At 31.3% G+C, this 24,061-nt stretch overlaps 1 protein-coding gene across 4 annotated transcripts in view; it reads left to right on the forward strand.

Annotated features, from left to right (window-relative positions):
• LOC113403215 (lachesin-like) overlaps nt 1-24,061 on the forward strand; it is a 73,316-nt gene that overhangs the window by 15,176 nt on the left and 34,079 nt on the right. For 3 of the 4 annotated variants that reach the window (XM_064215105.1, XM_064215104.1, XM_064215106.1), the window contains exons 2-3: nt 12,463-12,613; nt 20,093-20,199. In XM_064215105.1, coding sequence (XP_064071175.1) covers nt 12,541-12,613; nt 20,093-20,199 — 180 coding nt within the window. In that variant the 5' untranslated portion in view covers nt 12,463-12,540. Of the gene's footprint in view, nt 1-12,462; nt 12,614-20,092; nt 20,200-24,061 lie in introns of those variants that run through there. The other variant, XM_026643687.2, reaches the window with a different exon arrangement.

Raw genomic sequence — 24,061 nt, forward strand, 5'->3', positions numbered from 1 at the left:
CCGAGCACGAGATGAATTATAAACACAAATTAAGCACATGAAAATTCAGTGGTGCCTGCCTGGGTTTGAACCCGAAATCATCGGTTAAGATGCACGCGTTCTAACCACTGGGCCATCTCGGCTCTAGTGAACAAAAACATAAAAATAAAAAATAAATGTTTAGCTTAGAATAAATTGGTGATATCTCAGAAATAATGATTAAAAATTTTTGTTAAACTAACATTTACGAGAAATGTAAACGTAAACGTAAAAATTATAATAACTTGTAATAAATTAGATGTGAGAAAAAGCGGGATCCACGGGATCCACGACCTTAAGGCAGTTAATAATTAGATCAAATACCTAATATAATATATGTTTTGTTATACTGGTTTATCATTGAAATAATACTTTTATTATACGTTACGTACGTAACATTAAAAAACTCGTATTATAGAAGCAGACGTGGAAACAATGCTTTCCGTATGTTGTGTAAAAACAGTTTTAGCGCTGTTACGAAACAGATTACTGAATTTGACGTGTGTATCTTTGTTCCATCCGAAGTAACTGTTGGGGACACTTGGAAAGAGAAACCATTATAATTGAAATAGACAGCCCGTCAAATCCATTACAGTTGTTTTAAAATTGTAAGTTTTTAATAGAAATATATTCGTTTCCTAATTTAGTCTTCCCTCATTCCATATTAGACATTTTTTTCCCCTTTAGTGGAACAATTTCGAATATATCGCTTTAGAATATATCACGACATTCATTTTGAAAAAATCATCCTTGTTTTGATGCTAATCGTCCATTATTATATTATACTGAATTTTAATATTATTTGTTCATTCGAAATGGTCAGTGTGCACGTGCGTCACAGTCGAGAGCTCTCAATAAGATGATGTTTAGAGACGCTCTACAGGCTCACATTAACACGTGTAAATATCAGTGCGTCTTGTCACTGCGTCTTGTCACTGTCAGTTTCGTCATTAAGCATTAAAGTACACGAGTCAAAATTAACACTATATTTAATTATTATTTATTATCGAATCGAATATATACATATATAATTGAAATGTACAAATTAAATGACTGCCTCCTTGGTCTAGTGTCTTTACGTTCACATTTTTCACTATAATATTCCTTGCGCAGTTGGCTAATCACACTTGAGAATCGTTGCAGTGATAAAAATCGGTGAACTGTACATCCATCAGTGGCCTATGTATATGCAGCATATCGTCCGAGCTACCAGATCCATCAAGCGATTCCAGCCATTGCCATCTCGGTTCAAGCAGTAGAAAATTAGGAAAATCGACATTTTTTGTATATTACTTTGCATTGTTAACTCGATATAGTTAGTGAATAGGCATTATTATCAGCACTTTAAGGTTATTAAATATGAACATCTAGTCCAAAGGTAAAACTTAAATTAAATATATATTATTTAATTAAGTTTTAGTTCATGAAACATGCCAACAGATTTTTAAGGACAGAATTAACAATTTTTATTCAAATTAATTTTGTTTTCTTTTAAAGAAATATAGCCTACGTAATACGATGCGAAAAATATTCAGTTGAGTTGCTTCCGCAAGTTTTAGTTTAATTTAAATATGACACAAAATTCATATTTCAAATCAAATTAAAGTATTTTTATTCGAAAAGACTTATACGAGTACTTTTAAATCGTCAAGCGCTACCACCGGTTCGGGACGAGGATTACACTGAGAAGAACCGGCAAGAAAATTATTAGGTAACTGTTAAAAAATACAGTATAAAACGCATATAATTATTTCTTTTCTACTCGATTTAAAGACGCTATCCGTTGATAGACTTACCTGTATATTTGTTCGTCTTAATATACCTGCACTAAAAATCAAAAATATAAACAGAACTACATATTCAAGCATAAAAACAAAGTTGAGAGCGTAGATTCAAATAGTAAATAAATAAAAAGATATCAAGCCGAGCGAACAGTATCGCTCACTTTGATAGCATTGATTTTTGTCGACGTAGTATTTTTACGGTATATATGTCACCGTAAAATTTTAAATACCTTTAGATTATAATCTATCTCGCGAGATTGTGAACTGTCGAAAGATTGTGAACCGTAACATACTGCTTACAATTTGACGCACTATTTTTCGGTAAATTATTATCTATCGATGTGCGTAATTTCAGTTAAATTATAAATACAAATCTATCCTAACCGAAATATCATAAAGTATTAAAAATTTTGACGTTTTATTTTGAGTTAAATCACTGTTCACAATATTTCGGTAGTTTACAATCTCGAGATAGATTACAATCTAACGATATTGACAGTTCTACGGTGGTATATGCATATTAATATTTACAAATCGTCTTTGCGCTTGCAAAAGTAACTATGTGTTTTTTTTATTATTTTTAGATTGTTATGCCGTTTCAATAGTTATTTCAATTTATGTAGCTTTCGATGTATGAACGTCACATAGCTACATTTTAAAACTTTTAAATTATTTAAGTTATCACAAAACTGTTTTTACAGTACGTGCGTATTAAAATAACGATTAAATTGATTTTAATTTAAACGTTTATTTATGATAAAAGGACGTTAGTCAAGATTATAATAGACACATGAAAATGCTTTCAAGTAGCCTTTTAAAAATAATTTAGAGTGAAGCAAGGATTGGAGGAGAATCTAATAAAACGAAGGGACCAGCGGCAAAATGAAAAATCGGTGACATAAAGTGTTTTATTAGTTTTGGGCGTCTGGACATTTAGTAAGATGACATATATTTATGGCATCCCTCATGGATATGATGGACATGGTTGAAGCTTATTTTTCTATCGCTGGAAATTGCAGATGCAGTTTCGTACACAGTGAGAGAGATAGGTAGATACCTATCTCTCTCACTGTGTGCGGAATGAATGCTACACTACCGCACCAACGGTCAAAGTGAAATCGTTCGTAAACGTTGTACGTTAATTTGGAATATACAGATCAAATTATTTGAAGATCGTGTGAATGAATACTGTGTCTTTTGAATAAGAAAATAAGCCACTATTGCAAGTGTTATTGAAGTATGCTGTATGATTTTCACGTTATAAACACAATATTTTTGAAAATTATTATCAAAAGTTTCCATGTAAAAAAGATTTCAAAGCAAGTTTCAAAAACGTATGACACAAAAAATATAAATTCGTTTATATATATTTATTGTAACATTAAAGTCTTGCCTTAAACGTGTTCAACGAAAGTATTCGTTCTGACCAACATGAAATATCGTCGACTCAACGCGAAAGACCGTTCATATTTGAAAAGACGGCTGACTTCGTTGAGAGCGAGCAATTATTTTTATTGGTCATGTCCACGGGCTTCCTTGCTCATAATAGTAGCTTCACTCTAATGTTCTAAAATTGCTATTAGACGAAAAGACGTAACTTTCAATGCTTGCTCCCGTTATCTTTATTATTATTTATTGCTAAAGTTATAAATGTCAAAAGAGTACTTTGTAGACACGTGCTGACTGAAACGATAATAATGATTACAAAATACTGTTATTGTTATACGAGATTTTTTTGTTAAAATTTAAGTTTTAGCTTCAATACCTCTATAAATTAATAAGCAATATAAAATAAATGTATCACTTCATATTATTTATAAATAAATTTCACCCATGTGATGCCAAGGCGGATCCCTGGTATTAGTATATAACTTCAATTGTGTTTTCAATTAACTAAGTAATTACATGATTAATTGAAATGCACTAATTTAGACCACACAGCGGATCACACAGCGAATAGTCAGATATAGGAAACCAGAATAACTAAAGAGACCACAATTGCCAATGTTAGTCATTGACTCTGTAAGAAATATTAACTAATTCCCTAAACAGTTAAGTTACGACCGATCATAGTATTTAAAATTTTACAGGAAAAAAATCAAGAGCATTTGTGACTTATGAATTTTGTCAAAATGACAGAGTTACAAATTGCCGGTGTTAGGGTTTTGTGCAAACTTGCCTGGGTGGACTGGCGTAATATTATAAGTATACGGCAACTTAGCATCTTTAATCCTATAAGTGTTTTATACTTCGAGCATCTTTAACTTTATACTTCTGGTAACCAATTACTCTCAGGTGATCAATTTGTTCGTCTACTTTGTCTTTTAATATTTCAAATTGATTTAAAAACTTTTACGCAATCTGTTTGATAACAACGACAATAAGCTTTAACACTTTGAAGCCACACAACGGACTACCTACAAACAGCGACTCTTTCGATTTTAAAACTGTCATGTTCTGTAACGTACTATACAAATATTAAACGGCGAAATATGATGGTCGAAATATTTTAAGTTTGTAAAGGTTACTGGATATACTTTTATTTTGTAACGGTAATGATTTCTTAATATGTCTATAATTGAACAGATTTTTTTTATATAGCGCGTCGTTTCTATTATATTTTAAACAAATTAGTTTTCCTTTTCTCAAATTTAACTGCAATCAGGAATTAATATCTTGCTAAACTTCTTTCACAAAGAGCAAAAAGTACCATGATGGTTATCTGTTGGAAACTGCTTAAAGCGACGGTACTTTTTTAATTAAGATATTCTATGATGATATGATGATGTCATATTGAGTATGAAATAAACTAAGTAAAAACAAATATCAGCATAAAATATCACATGAGATGAAAGAGAATAAGACAGAGATAAAGAATCAAGGTCACACAGTAAGGACGAGACAGATATCTTACAGACACTCAAATTGCGTGAATTTACGAAACATAAATGAATGGCAAGTTTTTGCAAAGAGCGTACTCATTCGTGCGGAATTGCTAATGTAATTTCACAATGTTGTAATAAGATACAGCCTAGGTAATCTTAATTTAGCCCAACGCTCTGTGAAATACGATGGAAATTGTAATTTATTTATTATTCTACATTTCATTTTGTTATACTTAATCATAATAATTTGTTACGAAAACTACTCACTGAATTGTTTAATTTGTTAATTTTCAAGCGCGATGAATCATCATTTATGTATTTATGTCGTTTATTACTCGGGTCATTTTATTGGTAAAAGAGAAACTTCGTTTATGGTTGGTTCTTCTCAGTAGAATCTACATTTCGAAATGATAAATTGAATTTAATTTTTCAACACGAATAACCTAAAGGGTCTACTTGATTGGAGTAAATTTATTTTTTTATTTATTGCTACAATTTTAAATTGCGTATAAAAAAAATGTATGCTTAAAGAAAGTAACAAACATCAGATTTAATCAATAAGTAATTTTTTTAAGGTGTATAGAAAACTTATTTAATTTTAACTGGATATTTTGAATAAATTAAAATAAAACTAAGGTAAATTAAATATTACCAAAAATGTTTAAGGATTGTATTCATACGGTGATCATAGTCATGGCAGATTTGTAAAAATAATGCTTCACACATCAAGACACGCCGATTTTGATGTTTTAAAAATAGAAGTGTCAAGATTATAATTAATAACTGAATCCTGATTACGCCTAATAAAAATTCTAAAGAATGGAAGATCAAAAGTAAACAAAGTGGGCACACTTTGCAAACGCGATTATTCCACCCCACAATTACGCTTGCAAATAGAGACGTCAGGCAATTCGATGGGGTGAGCATAAAAAATTATCACCCCATCCCGCTCTTCCGTCACGAATAAAAGAAGTAAGTCGCGAGTAATTTTTCTACAAGCTTTACACACAGCGGCAATAAAAACGCGTCGAGTTGAGGACAACCTTGTATATATCATTTTCTTGGCTCCTTTATTTTCGGACGGCCGCTGTTTCTGACACTCGGAATGAAAGTTTAAACGTTGGAGAATAATGTGAATTACGTGGTCCGTGATGAGTTCTGACATCGTTCCTAAAAAGAGTTGGGAAGTTTTCAATGTTTTATAGGCCTTTTAGATTTAATGTAAGATTTGTTTTTTTATATACTGAAAAGATTGGCTTACCAGACACCTAACGATAAGTGTTCAACTTTAAATCTTGTTACCTTTAAATCGTATATTACTTCTCTTGCGCCTGTAGTTAGACTGGTTCACTCACCATTCAAATCTAAACACTACAATAATCATACTGTTTGGCAGTCTAATACATGATAAGAGGCTGGTCCTATCCTACCCAGACGGGTTTGCATTAATTCCTACCACCAAGTGCATTCATAGTCAACCTTACATCAAAATGTAAGGTGTTTTAGTATGTTGTGTTTTTGGTGTGCAAAATAGGGAACTGATGCATTCTGTAAATACAAATAAGGATTATCGAGATCAGGTTTAAAAAAATTTAATCATTTTGCGGAATTACTAATAATCTATTCAATTTCCAATATCCAATGTATAATATTAGGACTCATTTGCGGAAGGTTTCCTTAAAACGTTTAATATAGCGAGATGAGGTAAAATTGTTCCTAGTCACGCTCCTTATTACCCTTTAGAGGTTTGAGATTTTCACTCTAATAGCATTATAACCCTTGGAAATATTCATATCTTTGCACAAAAAATTGAAAAGGCTCCGATACTTGAACTCGCTTCACGATTTAGAGGGCTTCAGCGCTCGCAATAAGAAGGAAATTTTAAATTATCAAACGTTCAAAGCTAACTCGATATATGATTGTCTCTTTGACGTTTCAAAATTTATTTTCTTTACACGCTTCTGTTGAGTGATTTAAAGATTCAATATTTACGGCACCAATGCCATTCAAATATCTAATATTATCATATAATAAAAACTAGGCTTTTGAAAACACATAATAATTTAAATAGGTACCCTAAAATTTTCCACGTCATTAATTATAATAATATTATCTTAACGAGTTTCAAAGTTCTTATAAGTTAACTCCATTTTATTATTTTAAGATATTATCCTATTCCCAAGATTAGATTTTTTTTTTTTCTTTAAATATGTTTTAATTATTTTAGTAAGAACTAGAAAAAACCCACAATGCAAGAGGATGCACTAGCTTAGATACAAGTTAGAGTAAGTGCTCTCAAAGTAAAGCACGGAAAGCACTCGTGCCTCGCGGCTGACTTCTCGGGAAATGACGAAAATAGGCAACGAAGGGTCATGCCAATACATTTATAAAGAGTGGAGCCCGTGACTTCGTGCACCTAGATTAAGACACAGATATAAAGGTTTTAAACTGTCTTTTACTTTCAGTGAAAATATTATTTTTATAATTAGATAGATAACTTTGACCAGATTATCTACTTTATATCTGAAAATGTAACGTTCAGTACATCGTACGTTCGAAATTTTTGTCCACAAAATATATTTAAAACATTTGCTTATTTTATAACTTGTTTCAATAATTATTCGCTTATCCTAATTCCATTGATTTGTGAATAGGACAGTGCGTTTCGAGTGTTACAAGAAATTCGATTTGGCGAACGACCGGCTGCCTGCTTGACGAAAACAGTTCTTGGGAATGCTTTTCTGATTTGTTTACCGTTGATACTCTGTGCTCAATCATCATCGATACTAACAGGTAGCTCTCTTGAGATGAAGTCTTTAAAATTTATCTGTCAATAAATATTTGGTATATTTTGTTTAAGCAATATAAGTTACTTAATAAGGTATTCATTACTTATGAATATTAAATTAAGGGTCCCTTGAAAAAATATATTATGTAATATAATAATGTACTATCTAGTTATATTAAAAAGAGTGATTTATTATTCAATAGGCTAGAGCAAACATTATCCGCGACACAAAAGGAAATAAAATTATCCATCAACATTGTCAATTCAGCCGGCGGTTAAAGGACTGTTGAACATCAAATCTAATATAATTCCAAGCATTGAACAAACAACGATATCGTAGACGATAAAAATATTTTTCGCAAATATTTTGTCAAATTTTTATTCCGGGATATACGTAGAGGAAATATAATCATTTCACCCTTATAATAGAATTGCAAATTGATCAGCGGTTCCGCTGAAACGGCTCCGGGCGGACAGTGTCCAGTTGTAATTCCTCTTTATACAGTTTTACCGTCGGCCTTTTTAGGACTTTGTGAGCTTAAGTAGCTCCGACCATGCTCGTTTAGTTAAAAATCAACGGTAAAAAGCTCATTCACGACATTATTTCGTGAATTTATAATCTAAAAATTAAGTCAACTTTACCCAATATTTCTAACTCACTCTTTAATTGGTTATAATAAATAATTTTAACCAGTGGTAGTCTATCCGTAGGTCGGTACCACCCAATTCATCAATTATTCTTTCACCGTCACCAATATTTTGTTTCGTTGAATTCCTATAAAAGTTAAGTAAGTAACGGGCTGAGGTGACTTCCCACTGAGCAGTTCATTTGAACATCTGCGTTCCTAAAACAAATAAATGGAAATACAGGGTACAGTACGATAATAATAAAATGTATAATAATAATCACTAAAATTGGCAAAATGAATAAAGAACAAAAATGCCTGAAATAAAAAATAAACTTGTAAAATTTTACAGGATTACGACTTAAGTTATCGCAAGTATCTAAATTTGATAGACATAACCAAATTACGAAGAGCATCGTCACAAAGAAATACAAACGAAAATGTCGGTAATATTACAAAGCCGACAGAAGTCATAGATTCAAATTCATAAAAACGTAATACCGTCAGTGGCGACAGTTGAATTTTTAGTCAATTTCTCGTTTGACACAATTGAATTTGATCTTCGAGCAAATCGGGTTTCAGGGCACGGAGAGCGGTTGCCTTTAGATGTCGATTTTCATAGAAGAGACGAGCGTCTAGCGGCTTTAAAACTTAGAGGAGGCCAATGTAATTAAAAACACAGGGTACATAACATTTTAATTCCCAAGTTTGGGGCGCATTCATATCTGTATGAGAAATGATTAATATTTCTCAAAGTATCTATGGGACTCCCCATTGGATATCCCATATCTATGTGTATAATATATATTTTTTGCTACGTATCTGAAATTATATTTGATAAATCTGTTAAAAATCTACAATATTAATTATTTCTAGATCTCGTTTTGAAAATTATAATTAGTGTTATATATTTTTTTTATTTGGTAGAAACTACACTCGAATCAGATGTTAGCGTTTGACGAGTAAATTCAAATCAATTAAATTTCCATAAAAGTTCTGATGACTGGCGTGAAATGTTATTATTGATATATATAGTAAATTAATTGAACGTCTTTATAATACGTTAAACGAGTCTCCTATCATTTGTACCATCCACGAAGCCTTTGTCTCGCCGTCCGTCGTGGCTACAGATGAATCGTTTGAGGCTACTTAACGAGTCTTTGTACCGAGTTGTGGCGGTCGAAGGCCAATCGGTGCTGCAAATTGACTTCCAGCATTTTGGTATTTGCTATCTATTGCTTCTATTTCCACTTACTTTGAAATAAAATTTAATGTATTTAGCGAGAAAATTTGTAACAGTTTCAAAACTTATTTTGAAAGCAATGTAACATCGATAACTGTCCCGTTGCTGGGCAAAAGACACCTCCTCTCTCCTCTCCTCTTCCGAGGTTTGGACCTTGTTGTGACTCTGTAAGAGTGGAACCTACATATTATAGAATATACTTAACTTTTTCAGACGATGATCAGGGGTTTAAATCAGGGGAATAACAATGTTTCTTCATGTGCTTAATTTCTATTTATAATTTAACTTGAGCGGTGAAAGAAAAAATCTTATTTCAATGAAATTCTACAAGTGTATCCACCAATCCGTATTAGAGCAGCGTGGTGAAATAAGTTCCAACCCTTCTCCTTGAATGGAGAGGAGGACTTAGCCCGTTAGTGGGACATTTACAAACTGTCCCCTTTTACTTTACTCTAACGTAAAATTGAGCTTGAAAATGTTAATTTTCCATTGAATAAAAATGCTACGTTATATAGCTTCGATAGAACGTAAATAGGATATCAACACTCGCGGCGCGATCCTCCTCCCGCATATCGTTTTAGTTCGGAGCTATAAAGATGCCATCATATGTTAGCAATACGTGTGAACCAAAGTTTAATGCTAACCCTACCAAAAATATATAGCATATAAAACTAGTTACGTATATTCTATTAAACGATTTTTATATTTTACAGGAAATAATTTCAGAGTCAATCAAACCCACTTTTATGTAAGACCATTCTCTTTTCTTAAGTAGAACGCCTGCATGTAGTCAATTAACCTTGAAACTATCAAAGGTACTCAAACAAAAGAATCAGTAAAAAAAATTATTATAAAAAAAAATAATCTTTTACATTCCTATGTACATCAAAGAATTTTTGTCATATCCATCATTTAATATAGAATAATTTTGATCTATTATTATTTTTACAATTAGCTTTTAGCACGATATACAGCCCGACAAATTAATTACTAACCTAACAGATCAACGAGGTACGTAAGTGAGATTATATTTAAAAATATATGTCCATTGAAATCCCATTAACTCGTTGTGTAAACAGAGATAGTTTATATTCAATTATCATGTTTTAGTAATAGTAAATTCTGCAACAAATTAGTTTGCCTGTTACAATGTAATTACTGAATTCTCACATTACCGACAACCTGTGTTACGCTTTGAATAACGTTTAATTAATAAACAAACACTTACTCCGGGATATTACCAATGTTCGTGACACGCATTGGCTATTAAGTGTTTTAATAAAAGCTATGATTCTAATAAGAGCGATAGGGAAGTCTATGGAAATATAGACGAATGGTCTTAATCTATAAATATAATAAACTTGCACTGTCTATTTGTAGTATTAAAATAACCGCTTTTTACTAAATGCATATGTATGTATGCACGGTACATGTACTAAAATAACATATTTTTCAATATTTGTCTATCTGTCTGTCTGTTTGTTCCGACTAATCTCTGGAATGGCTGGTCTCTGGAATGGGTGGAAAGTCGCGGGCACAGCTATTAATACTATACAATAATAGTAATGCGATCAAATAACGTAGACTAAAGGCAAATTAATGTTATGAGTTCTCTGGAATATTTAATCTATGATATGCACTATGATAATTAAGTTCCGAAATTTTATGCATTTATATAGATATGGTACATATTGAAAAGACATAAATTAAATTTATCTCTCCTAATAATAAATATTAAAAATACGACAAAGTTCACGAGTTTATTAATTTAAGCAATGAGAATGTTCTTAATTTGGGCTTATACAAATTTATCTCTCTGTCGGCAATAAAGGAAATAAGCCATGTATACGATGCGAACAAATTTTACTAATGACTATATGTCGCAGCCAACTTGTTTGATTAGCCAATCAATGAAACGCCTAGTTTTAACTCGGCGGCACCGTTCAATTTACTAAATTATAGAATGACATCAGCCAATTCATCTTTCCTTTATAGAATAGCGACATTCCTGAAAATAAGTTTGTGTAGTAACAATTACGAAACTCTTAGACCTTCGGAGCTACGAAATGTACAGCACCTCTGCCTTGTTTAACAAAGCAGACGCTGACTATTGGCGCTTCCAGTTTCTTAAGAAACAATCTTACGTTAAGACCGATAAACGCGCATAGTCTCATAAACATTAACTAAACTCAAATAAAATACTACCAACTATGTTTGCAGTGTCAGTGGTTGCAAACAGTTTATCTTTTATTTTAATTAATTGTCATTCCGCAAGGTTACATTTAGATGCTGATCATCGTAGCGTGATGTATGTGATAGACCATATTTAACCAATGTCATGAAAATCTTGAATTTTTTTCAAATCGCTTTTCTTAAAGAAATCCAGAGATAAATGCGTTAAAGTAACTGTAGATCAGACTCGATAATGTACATACATAATTTAATTGTAAATAAATTATTTTGGACATCTTAAAAATATAGTATTTTCTTTCAATCCCTTAAGTATGAGTGTAACAGCTAATTATGATTGATGTTTATAAATTCGAGTTTGTTTAAATTCAAGGATACTAAACAATACGTACGTTTTGTGAATTATTTATGTGGTAAATTCGATCTTTGTCTTTGTTAGCCAGCTTTACGTAAGCATTCAGATTAATATTGAAATATATATATGTTCGTCATCATTATTTACTTTTTAGCTTAGAGCCCACTGTTGGGTATGAGAATTTAATCTACTTTTATTAATATTTTAACGTAGTCCCATTTAAATAAGGTTAAATAACTTTTTTATAAAATAGGTAGGCGGACGAGCAAATGGGCCACCTGGTTGTGAGTGGTCACCACCGCCCAAAGAAAATGGAACTGTAAGACAATAATCATTCCTTACATGGCGTTGAAAGGAATGGTTATGTACCACCAACCTGGGGAACTAAGATGTTATGTCCCTATTGCCTGTACGCTGGCTCACTCAACCTTCCAACCGGAATACAAAAATATTGAGTACTACTGTTTGCCGGTAGAATATCTAAAGAGTGGGTGGTAGCTACCCAGGCGGACTTGCACAAAGCCCTACCACCAGTGACTTTATTTTACTTATTTACGTCTTCTTTATTTTCAGATGCTGAATTGTCGATATGAGGGAGCCGCCGCCCGTCGATCGCTAAGTGATTGATGAGACAAGAGCTCTGATGCCACCATGAGCGGGAAACGCGGACCCTTCAGGAGTTTTGCTATCAGCCTTATACAAATCATCACGATCATATGTCAAGGTGAGTTTAACGATCAATTCAAAATGTTAAAAATTAAAATTGTTTTTCTTGTTCAAGTGGCTTTTACGAGCATGTATTTTTCGATATTTTATAACACAACTTCATTTTAAAGTGCCATTGAATCGGAATGTAAATATCGAGAGAAAATATGAAAAAAAGTCTATTTATTTTAATGATTGCTAAATATAGGAAGTGATATTATCAATTGGGCTACCGAATGGTAAATGCTTACTAACGTATCTATTTCGTGCTCCAATGCAAGATAGCAGCGAAGATCTTATCTCTTTTGGATTTAATTACACTAGATCAGTTACCCTCCAAACCGAAACACAGTAATAGAAATTGCTTTTTAGTGATAGAATCATTGCACAGTAGTAAAACTACCCATACAAGCCTGCACGAACTAATAGTAATTCATATCGGCTTTGTTACATTCATAGAATAAGTAATTATTATATTTATTCAATTAACATTTAGTATTACACAGATATTTATTTCCTACATTTATGTAAAAGATAAAAATAATTAATCAATCAAATTATTATGTATTCAAATGTAGAAACTCATAAAAGCACTTTTGAATCGTCATGTTAAGTACTGAATTAAATCTAAAGCTACCACTGGTTCGGGAACAATATTCTACCGGGAAAAACGTCCAAGAAACTGAATAGTTCGAACGTTTTGATGAAAGAGTTTGTGTCGAAATAAATATGGAAAAATTTGAGTTAAATTATGATTGATGAATACGAACTAACTATTAAGTTTCTTAGATGTTCTAGGAAGGACCTATTTTATGAATCGTGAGCAGATTTCCTTTGAAATTAATCTTCTAAAATGAGGATTTAATAGTAGTTGTACAAACGTTTATTTGGAATATATTTTGAATCTAATGTTTAGGTTTTCTTATTATAATATAAATAGCGACCCACCCTAGCCCTGAACGTGGAACGAATGAAAAGGGCGCCTAGCAAGAAATATTTAATAGGTATATTTATTTTTGGACGTTTATTTATTTATTTGATTATAGAGGCGTGCCATAAATGTGAAATATTAATAATAATTTTATTGTGAAATATAGATCAAATAATGTCCACGGCATTAAATGTCAAAGTCAATATTTTAATTTCATGGTTCTATTCAGTCTCACATTAGTATGATTGACGCGCGTACTTAGAATATGTCTCAGTGTACGTGTAACTGTCTTTACTCTTAAGTAAAGACAGCATAAAAAACCAAATCCGATTATATTTGCTTCGTGAGTGAATGAAAAGAATGAAAGCCAATTTTTCAATCGCTTGTTATGCAACGAACGTTTAATTTTGTAGCACATAATTTGGAAACGATGATATGTTCTCTATATTAATGCGAATGTTGTTAAATATTGTTAAATACGATTTAATCTTTATAAAAAGCAAAACGTAACTTACCCATGTTATAGTTTGAATAAGGATTAAGAATGGTTATGAGAAAATTGATGACCAAATGACATACAGTTTTTAACAAATTTGTCATAGATAAAAATTGACATTATTAATGTACCTTAGAAGATAGACATTTGCTGTTGAAACCAAGAATTTTTACTAAATTCCATTGATATATCTCCGCAAGGTTAGCCTGAGTTAGTCTGACAAAATAGTTGCAGTCATCAGCCACTTTTGCCAAATAATTATAAATGTAATATACGTTATTACTCTTCCTATTAGTTAAAGTTATATCAAAATTCGTTCAGTTGTTTAAAAGAAGAAAAATGAGGTACAGATAGAAAAAGAATATATATATACATAAGTACCGAACCAAGAATCAAATGTCTTCTGATGCGATCTTTGTAACATCTCGTAATATATTCAAAGCGCTGTGATTTATGTATAAAAGATAAATAAACGCCGTTGCACATTTTTCTATAATAATTTTAACTCAGCAAGGCATCGCCTGAAAAGCGTCGCTCTAATAAAATTTTTTTTTTCCAAAAACTTCAATAAACTATTATTTAAAAGTTATATACGGTCTACGTTTGTTCTGAGTTAAATTTACAACGTTAAATTTATATAAAACTACTAGGATAATCGAGAAACGCATAAACAATAAACAAATCTCATTTTCAGAGATCAAAAGCATATTACCCTATTCTATAAACGGAAGATTTATTGTCTTAATGTTTGCCTGAATACTGAAATGCTTAGTAGCATGGTTGTGCTATTAATTGAAAGGTTATTTAACTAGTTGTCTGCGTCACTTACTACGGATTATGACAATTTACGAAATTTCACAAATGTATCTAAATTTATCTATTTTAACTATCACAGATACTAAATGAATTACTTGCAACGAAACTGTTTAATATACAGAATAGAAATCGATGCATGTTATTTCAATGTTTTTTTTATAGGATATGTGTCATTTTGAAAGTGAAAAATTTATGACACTAACAAAAAAAGTTAGACCAACATGAAGCTGACGACGTGAGGCGACAATCGTAAATGAAACTTGTTATAGGCTAACTAACTTTTTGAAATTACATGAAAACTTTTCAAATAAAACAAGCTCAAAGGGCGCATCTTAATGAAGACAATATTTTGAAGGGTTCTCAACTTCAGTAATTAAATCTTGCTCCACATATCTTGGCGTGTCTTTGAGGAACGGTGACGATGTGGCATCAATCAATTTGAATGTATGCGGTATAGTTCAGAGTTAGTTCATTTGTTGTAAGTTTAGAACTAGCTCCTCTATGCTTCACTGTCACTAATTCTCAAATTATATTATAATTCAAGAAGGTATTTCCGATTGCTGTTTTTCTTAACTAAAATAATAAGCTTACAAATGAGTTGGGTCGCCACAGTTGTATGTGCAAGATGTCGTCCTTCAAGTCAGAAGATACTGTTGGGTTATACTGATTAGTCTTTTACTTACCCAGGGTCCAAGAAACTTACGTATACTAATTCTCCTCCTCCTATTTTAATACTACGAAAAAAGTAGCTACGGGGTCTGTATATCCCTTGATCCTATATAAAATTAAAAGACTCTAAAATGGAAGAAAACCCACGTGACGACCTCGATAGTTCGTCTTTAGTTAGGCATGTGACTAATTTTAATGAAATTCTGCCACACGTGTATCCACCAACCAGAGATTACTAAGTCCATTGACAGAATTTTCTTCTTTAATAGTAGCAATAAATAATAACACGAGATGAATTACAAGGAAAATCAAGCACAAATCACATACAAATACTTTATTTAAATAGACTCTTGTGCACCGTTGATTTAAATTCGTAATTTAAAAACGAGACCCTGTTAAGAAGCGCCACTGGTTATTCTTTTTTCACAAGTTATAACATAATTGATTATTTAATAAAATATTTGAATTATTAATTATCTGGGTGGAAATCAACAACATGAAAAATCATCAGTGATACTTGCCCGTGGTTAAACCCCCTAAACTTCAGTTTAGGTATACGTTTCCTAACCACTGTCAGGTACCCGTATCTACGATATTTACGTTAGTTGAGCAAAATATTTTGTAAATATAACGCATGTCAGAAAAGACACGTAGGAGATTGATCGGTTCCAAATTCGACGTTTTTATTGATGACGTGAGAAATAATGCAACACGTCGGGTGATATATAACATAATATTATTATCATAATATGTTATATAACATAATATAGGAAGATATAATAGAATCAAATACTGTCGCTCATCTAGCTCAAGGACTGAACCTAGTAATGCAAATTGATCAGCACTTGATGGTAGGACTTTATTAGGACTGGCTTGCACACCAATTCTACGTAGGTGTAGCACCCACTCGTCAAATATTCTAAAACCAAACAGCAATACTTTATATTGTTGTGTTCCGGTTTGAAGGGTGAGTGAGCAGTGTAACTACATGCACGAAGGCCAACATAGTGCCCAAGGTTGGTGGAGCATTGGCGATATAAGGAATGGTTAATATTTCTTACAGGGCCAATGTCTAAGGGAAGTGGTGACCACTTACTTAATCCGCCCATCCGCCTACGTATATCATTAAAAAAAAACAGCATTAACAGCAATTTAAAATGTCAATATTTACGTCTCTAATCAGGACTGTAAGTTTTCTTCATGGTTTTTAGTTTTATCGTTATAACCGACTTAAAAAAAAGGCAGCCCTCTATTCGTTCCATATTTGTATGTATGTGTAATATATACAATGTATATAATATTCTATTTTTCCACTATATTCTCAAAAAATACTGATTCTATTTATCAAACGTATATTTCAGAGAAGGGTTTATAATTGATATCATTAGGTATTTAGTATAAAAAAAGTCACTCTGCTGAGGTCACACATGCGGCAATTTGACATACGAATCATGCAGTTTTTCTGACGATGATTATCAAACAGAAATTAAATACAAACATTTAGTGGTAATGCTTGGGCTTAAATTAAAATTAAAATGTTTTGTGTAAAATTTGTATAATATCTTAAGAATATTTATTAATAATATATATTATTACTACTATCTGTATTTTTATTAAATATTTTTGACTGCACTTTAAAAAAATGTTGTTATGGGATTCATGGCACATGGGAAAATCTAGAGCCTATTGCAATTGAAGTTGGAATAAAGATAAACAAATCGTAGATTTACGTATTTCATGCGATTTGCTAATAATTCAGCTATATTGTGCACTACTAAGAGTTTATGATTAATATATATTTATTTATAATACAACACTACTACACGTAACTACTTAATTACACTTTAATTATACTTCCAAAATTCCGATCATAGTTTCATTGACGTCGTCAAAGCGCCATTTTTTCGCAAACATCATTAATTTCGCAGATTAATCAAGCTCTCGACCAATGACATCGCGTCAATTTACTGCCAAATGTTGCTTATTTGGAATTTCTTCCTATTATGTTTGGAATAGAGTATAACTTTATGGTCATTAGAAGAATAAAAATATGAAATGAAATAAGTAAAACCAAAAGTTTCGAAAATTAAATAATTGTATTTTATTAGTATTACAAACGAAGTAGTAATAAAAATATGGTTTACGCGATACGCACACATCGACGATGTCTACACACGAGTAGAGATCGTTGGCGGTAAGGGGATTTGACAGAGCTGTCTGTCGTTTGCCGTCACGGCATACGAGTCGGACTGACCTCCAGTGGACCATAGATGTCAAATGATATCATCAAAAATATATGATGATTTTATTAATTTCCCCTAAGCCTCGTTAATAATAGAGCTATCTATAATATTAGCTTTTTGTGTTATAAATATAAAATATGTCAAATATTATATTACCGTCGATGTTATGACGACACACAGACAGGTATGCTTTGTGCTTAGAATTTCTATCGTCCGAAATTTTATTAAACTATGTTAAAATGTTTTACAAGCCGTGGCACTCCAATTAAAATTCGAGAGCACTGTACTGTGGCGAAATAAAATATAAAAAATCTCTATATTAAATAAACTAAATTTTTTTTTTTCTGTATTTAGATCATATTTAAACGATTTTACATGATTCAATCTCATGTGATCATTTATAGTAACAAATATGACTCACGAAACTGAATATAATTTGAAGATTGATAACAATGAAGGTTTACTTTTAGACATATACTGAACAAATATATTATTCTCTATTTATAAATCATTTAAGAATACGAGAGATAAGCCCTCTGGACTTTTGAAGGGAGTTTTTATTTAAAAATAGTAAGGTCTTGAAAATTCAAAAATAACATCACCTTTTTTACATAAAGTTTTATTATTTTATACTATTTAAGAACTTAAAACGCAATTATTACTTGCAATCATTTAGTGCGACTAGAAAATTCCATAAAAAGAAATATGACTAATCAAAATAAATTTTCTGTTCCAGAAACGTAAAAACCTATTTTATTAATATAACACCAGTTTTATCCCACACTTTCAACCCAGACCACCTAGAAGTCTATCTTTATGAGACCCTTTTTCCATCTCATAATTTATCCAAAATTAAGCCAATTTTAAAGTTTAGTTTATATTTATTAATTTGAATACTCTGAAAATTGCTTAAGCATCATTATTGGTATATTTTACAAAGCGCCTATTATCAGCTTTACCCAAGTTAATGAAGAATGTTTCGCCTGTCACGTCACAGTTCCATTCATAGCTGTTTTAAAATACAAAAAGCGTCTTTAAAATTACTTATAATCAGTTTTATTTTAGTAGTTTTGCGTATCTTCCCTGTGTAGTTTCGGATATTTAAATTTAGATTTGTAATGCTTTTTAGAAAGTCATGCTAATTTATGATTCTATACACAAATATTAAAACCATATTACTTAACTGAGCCCCTTAAGTAATTTTAAACTGTCACATAAACCTTGGGAACTAAGAGTTCAGTTTAGTACTGGCATAAAATACCACCAAACAGGGATGGCTTATTAATTATTATGACAGAATATGTTTAACTAGAACTGTTATTATGTTAAACTAGCTGTTACCAGCGGCTGTGCTCGCGAAGAATATGAATATATTTACAATTAAGTTTCATGCTTCTAACTTAAAAAATGACGGACTTCTATACAAATTTTAAATTTATTAAGACTAAATTAATAAATAAATCTTATTATTCATTAAAAAATACTTTTTAGAAAAAAAAGGCCTGGATAGGCTCGGGTTCCATCATAAGACAATAATTATTGTAAAAAAACAGCATTGTAAATCTGTTTATTTGAAAAGAACAACTATGCGAGTTTCTAGCCGCTTCTTCTCGATGGAAGCTGCTTTTTGAAACGGTGGTAGTATTTAAATATCGACGATTCAAAAACGCTTCATTGTGAAGTTTACTTGAATAAAATTGATTTAATTGATTGATTGGAATGTTCAACCCGTATTTCATCCCTTTAGGAGTAGAATATCCAAAATTCCCTCCTGAGTGGTCATGATATGTTATTTTATAAGTGTAGATAAAAAGCCTAAAATATAAGTTTTATGCTTTTAGTTCTAAAAATGACAATACTTTCATCGCCCTTTTCAACCCTTTACAACACATTTTTCCAATTAAAAAGTATGTCTATGTCGTTTCTCAAACTCTAGACTATTTGTGTACCAAATTTCATTTAAATCAGTCCAGTAGTTTTGGCGTGAAAGCGAGACAGACAGACAGAGTTACTTTCGCATTTATAATATTACTAGTGACCCGCCCCGGCTTCGCGCGGGTGCAATGCTTATACTAAATATACTACAGAATGTCTTACAACGTTTACATTTTTTGTCATTAGACAATACAAACTGCTATATACCTGCATTTTAAATCTGTAATATCTTCGAAAATATTCATTTAAGTGACATCCTGTAGAGGGCCATATTGATCCATATTAAATGTATAATGTATTTAAGGTACTTTAAAAGCTAATGCTTATAATATATATAATATAACACAAAAGCTAATGCTTATGAATAAAATAATTAAAGTCTACTAATATAGTATTTTTTTATTACAGTTTTAACAGAGGAGCCAAGGTTCGCTGAGCCGATACCTAACGTGACAGTGGCGCTTGGCCGCGATGCGAGTCTGCCATGCGTCGTCGAACATCTTGGCACATACAAAGTAAGTTTTATTTAAATATTACACATAATTTGATCAGTTTTGAAACGCTACTAAATTAATAGTATGCGTATCAAAGCCGCGCCAAATCTACACCGGACGATCTCAAATTCAGCTACATTTTATTGTATAATATAAAATCAAATATATAAACTATATAACCTGTACATGTCCAAACCGAAAATTAATCGTTTCTGATATTAGAAATATGGAAATCGATATTGAGGCTTATGTCAATGAGGTTTGGCAAAAGATGCCAAAGATTTTTTGAAAATTAATCACCTTAGGGTTAAATTGGTATATAGGCATACTTTATAAATAAAAGTTAGTCGTGAAACTGCTAACGATAATTCATCCCCTAAAGAGTTAAAATTGGAAATTAAAGTTTGTAAGGAATTTCATCTTTATTTAAGTTGGAAACACCGTAATCGGTATATAGGCTTCGGTTTATAAGCGAAGTATCGACTTTATAGTGTTATGTAGGTATTTATTTGTCAGCACACCTTTCTGATTCGTATATAGCCAAACGAACGGCTGCTTATCCGACTTTAATTGCTTAATTTCGAGTCAAAATAAAAACCATATTAAAATCTAATAAATATTTAAATCAAATAAAGAAAGAATCAATTGAAATACTAAAATATTTGTAGGATATAGTTTGTGATTTATTAAAGTATTGTAATATTTCCGCTTTATTAAACAATTTATCAAAATCTAAATATCTAAAGTCGGTAACAAATATGTACGTATGTATTTTTAATATTATTTTATATTTGAAATAAATTGAATTTACAAACGTTATTTATTTTTTTTTTTGATCTTGAATGGAATGCAAGCCGCTGAATTAAATTATTCACATATTCGTTTCGATTCTGTTTCACAAAACAAAGGTATATTAATACAAAATACTTTATTCTAAAATTGCATCGGAAAGAGTGCTCTAAAATTCAGTATTCGACTTCCAACATGTGCATTTTAAATGTGCAAAGTTACCCTCGTTTATTCAAACGAAAAATGGAGACAGGAGTACTATATTGGTATTCGGAGCTCCAAATTTTCTCGACAAAAAGTATAAAGTGCCGCCAGTGTATCTTTCTAATCTCATGTGAGTGTTTCGGCACCAAGTTACGAGAGATCTAAATATAGTGTATTGATAGTGAATTTATGTGGTGGGGAGATGGTAGATAGCAAGGTGGTATTTATTGCGTGTAATAAAAAACGGTGTAAGGTTAAATTTAATACGGAATTTATATTGGGGTTAGAAATACCGTAGAAATGTAGACTTTTTGTGAATTGTTAAAATTTGCCTTTCATGGAACATCGTTAAAATATTTTGTATAATATTTATTTTATATTTGAATTTCTATTAAATAATTTCAATATTAAAAAATACATTCGACGTAATCTATTTATATATTTTAATCAGTTCAACAAAATGATACGTTTCAGTTTATTCCTGAAGAACTTTTCAACTGAACAACAAGGTATTATTATTCCTATCATATCATTTAAGGATTAGAAGTTGTCATCAGAATACACACACATTCGAAAAATTCGAAATATAAGGTCTCACACTAATTATACTTTACCAGACCATGAAAGAAGTGGTTCCGTTTTCAAAACGCTTGCCGTTTCATCTAGGAGTAGGCAAGAGAAGATTTCCCTAGGGGAGGTACTTCACGGCAATTGGCAGAAAATCGTCTGAAACGTCGCCATTTAAAATACTCGCTTATTTTAACCTACTTTGTAAAGGCTGAAATATGAAATAATAATATTTAATTATTACATTCAAGAGACGACATGACCTAGAAGATGGAATCTCACAAAGTAGTATTTATAAGGTTAATTAAGCTTAGTTTCAAATGTAACCCTTTGAGTAAGTAAAACGAGTTAATATACAATGCTTATCGTGGTAATTATAATATGACTATTTACATTTAACAGCTTAATGCTCTTCATTTCTCATGATCATTTTTTTCTTGTGAATCCTCTATTGGAGAGATTCAGGGGTAAACCCGACGTGTATGACGTGAAGGCAAATATTTATTGCAAAAATATATTAATTATTTCAACTTCCAAAATTTACATCCAACTGTGACGGCCATTTTTATTACTTAACATAATCGTATTTTTTAAATCAAATGTAATTGATTTTTGAACATTTTAAGATTACTTACCAATACTTTAGTAGCTTAGGTATAGTACTCTTTACATACGTTTTTCTTTCTGGTTTCATTAATTTTTATTACTTAATGTTCGATTTATATCAGAATCCGATTCTCAATTTTAAAAGTTTCAGTTAAGTATATATAATTGTTGATACAAATACATAATCGTGAGGTCAACGCTTATAAATAAATACAATACAAATAATACACGAACGTGATTTACAGATTTTCAGTCAATTTTACATACGTGAAATGCAAACAGGTTTCCTCACGATATATTCTATTAATACCAACACAATATATTTGGATTAGGCGACACTGATTGAGAAAATAAATAATCAGCCTTGGTTTGAACTGGCAATCTTCGGTTTAAGTTAGGAAGTCACTAGCCATCGGCTCTTGAGCATCCATGAAAAATGATCTTTAAATTAAGGTAAAAAATATGAACGATTCCAACTCTTCGTATTATTCCGAGCCACCCCGAATGGCGCATCGTATCCGGGTCAAAAATGTTATTAAAATTACTTAATTATTGCTTAATTGAGCCGTGTACTCAATTATTAAATTTTACGCCTCGATATTGAAGGCGAAATGAAGTTAAAGGTTTGGGAATACATAGAACGATTTTAATTTTATAATTAACACATAGAGCTGTTCCACGGTATATAATGAGACGAATTATTTATTATACGATATTATATTATAAATAAAATATAAGCCGACTTCGAGTCATTTATACTTCGAATAAATTTGTATTTAATGTACACTTTCAATACGAATAAAATTGGTAGGAATTTGGTATTTTGATAATAAACTGAAACATACGAACGTATACGAATAATAAAATCTTTTGACAATAATATATTGTCCTTAACTAATAAACAAGCCTATCTTGTTTTAATGTAACATGCTTTTAACAAAGACACTAACGACTTCCTAATAAGCGGATAATTATTATGAGTTGAGAAGAACACGCAGATCTGAACAGAATATGCCAGGATGTAGTCCAAAAACTAATGAGTTTATTAAAACACAGTAGAGGCCTCTAACAAGCGGTGGAGGCGACGAACTTTTAAATAGGTTGCTACTATATATTATAAAATAAAGTTTACCCCACTACCCGTCTGTGTTTTTGTTTGAATGACTTAAAAGCTACTAAACATAGTTTCACACGGTTTTTACCAATAGACAGAGTAATTTATGACGAAAGATTAAGTGTAATTCGTTAAGATTTTATGAAAATTAGTTGAAGTATGACGACGATTGTTGATGATGTCGGAAAAAACATGCTTTACACCTCGTAAACCAATAGAGAATATAATATTATGTATACTATACTATGTATATAAATATGTAGATAACTATTGGCATAATGTAGCTGCTTTCATGTCTTCTCTTCTAAATCATGAAATATTACATACGTGTTATCAGTATTACAGAAAGCGTCATAGAAAACCTAATAAAACTCAAACTGAACTCAAAATCAAATATACTTTATTCGAGTAGGCAGTATTACAAGCAGCTTTGAATCGAATAGTCATTTTACAGGATTTTATTAAAAATAAAGCTACCACCGATTCGGAATGTAGATTCTACCGAGAAGAACTGACAAGAAACTCGGTAGTTAATCGTTTCCAATATCTGAGATACTAAGTTCGGAAACTAGTTAGCTTATTTATTGGTTAAATTTTCGACTC

The sequence above is a fragment of the Vanessa tameamea genome, chromosome 6, assembly GCF_037043105.1.
Source record: "Vanessa tameamea isolate UH-Manoa-2023 chromosome 6, ilVanTame1 primary haplotype, whole genome shotgun sequence".
Classification (NCBI taxonomy): domain Eukaryota; kingdom Metazoa; phylum Arthropoda; class Insecta; order Lepidoptera; family Nymphalidae; genus Vanessa; species Vanessa tameamea.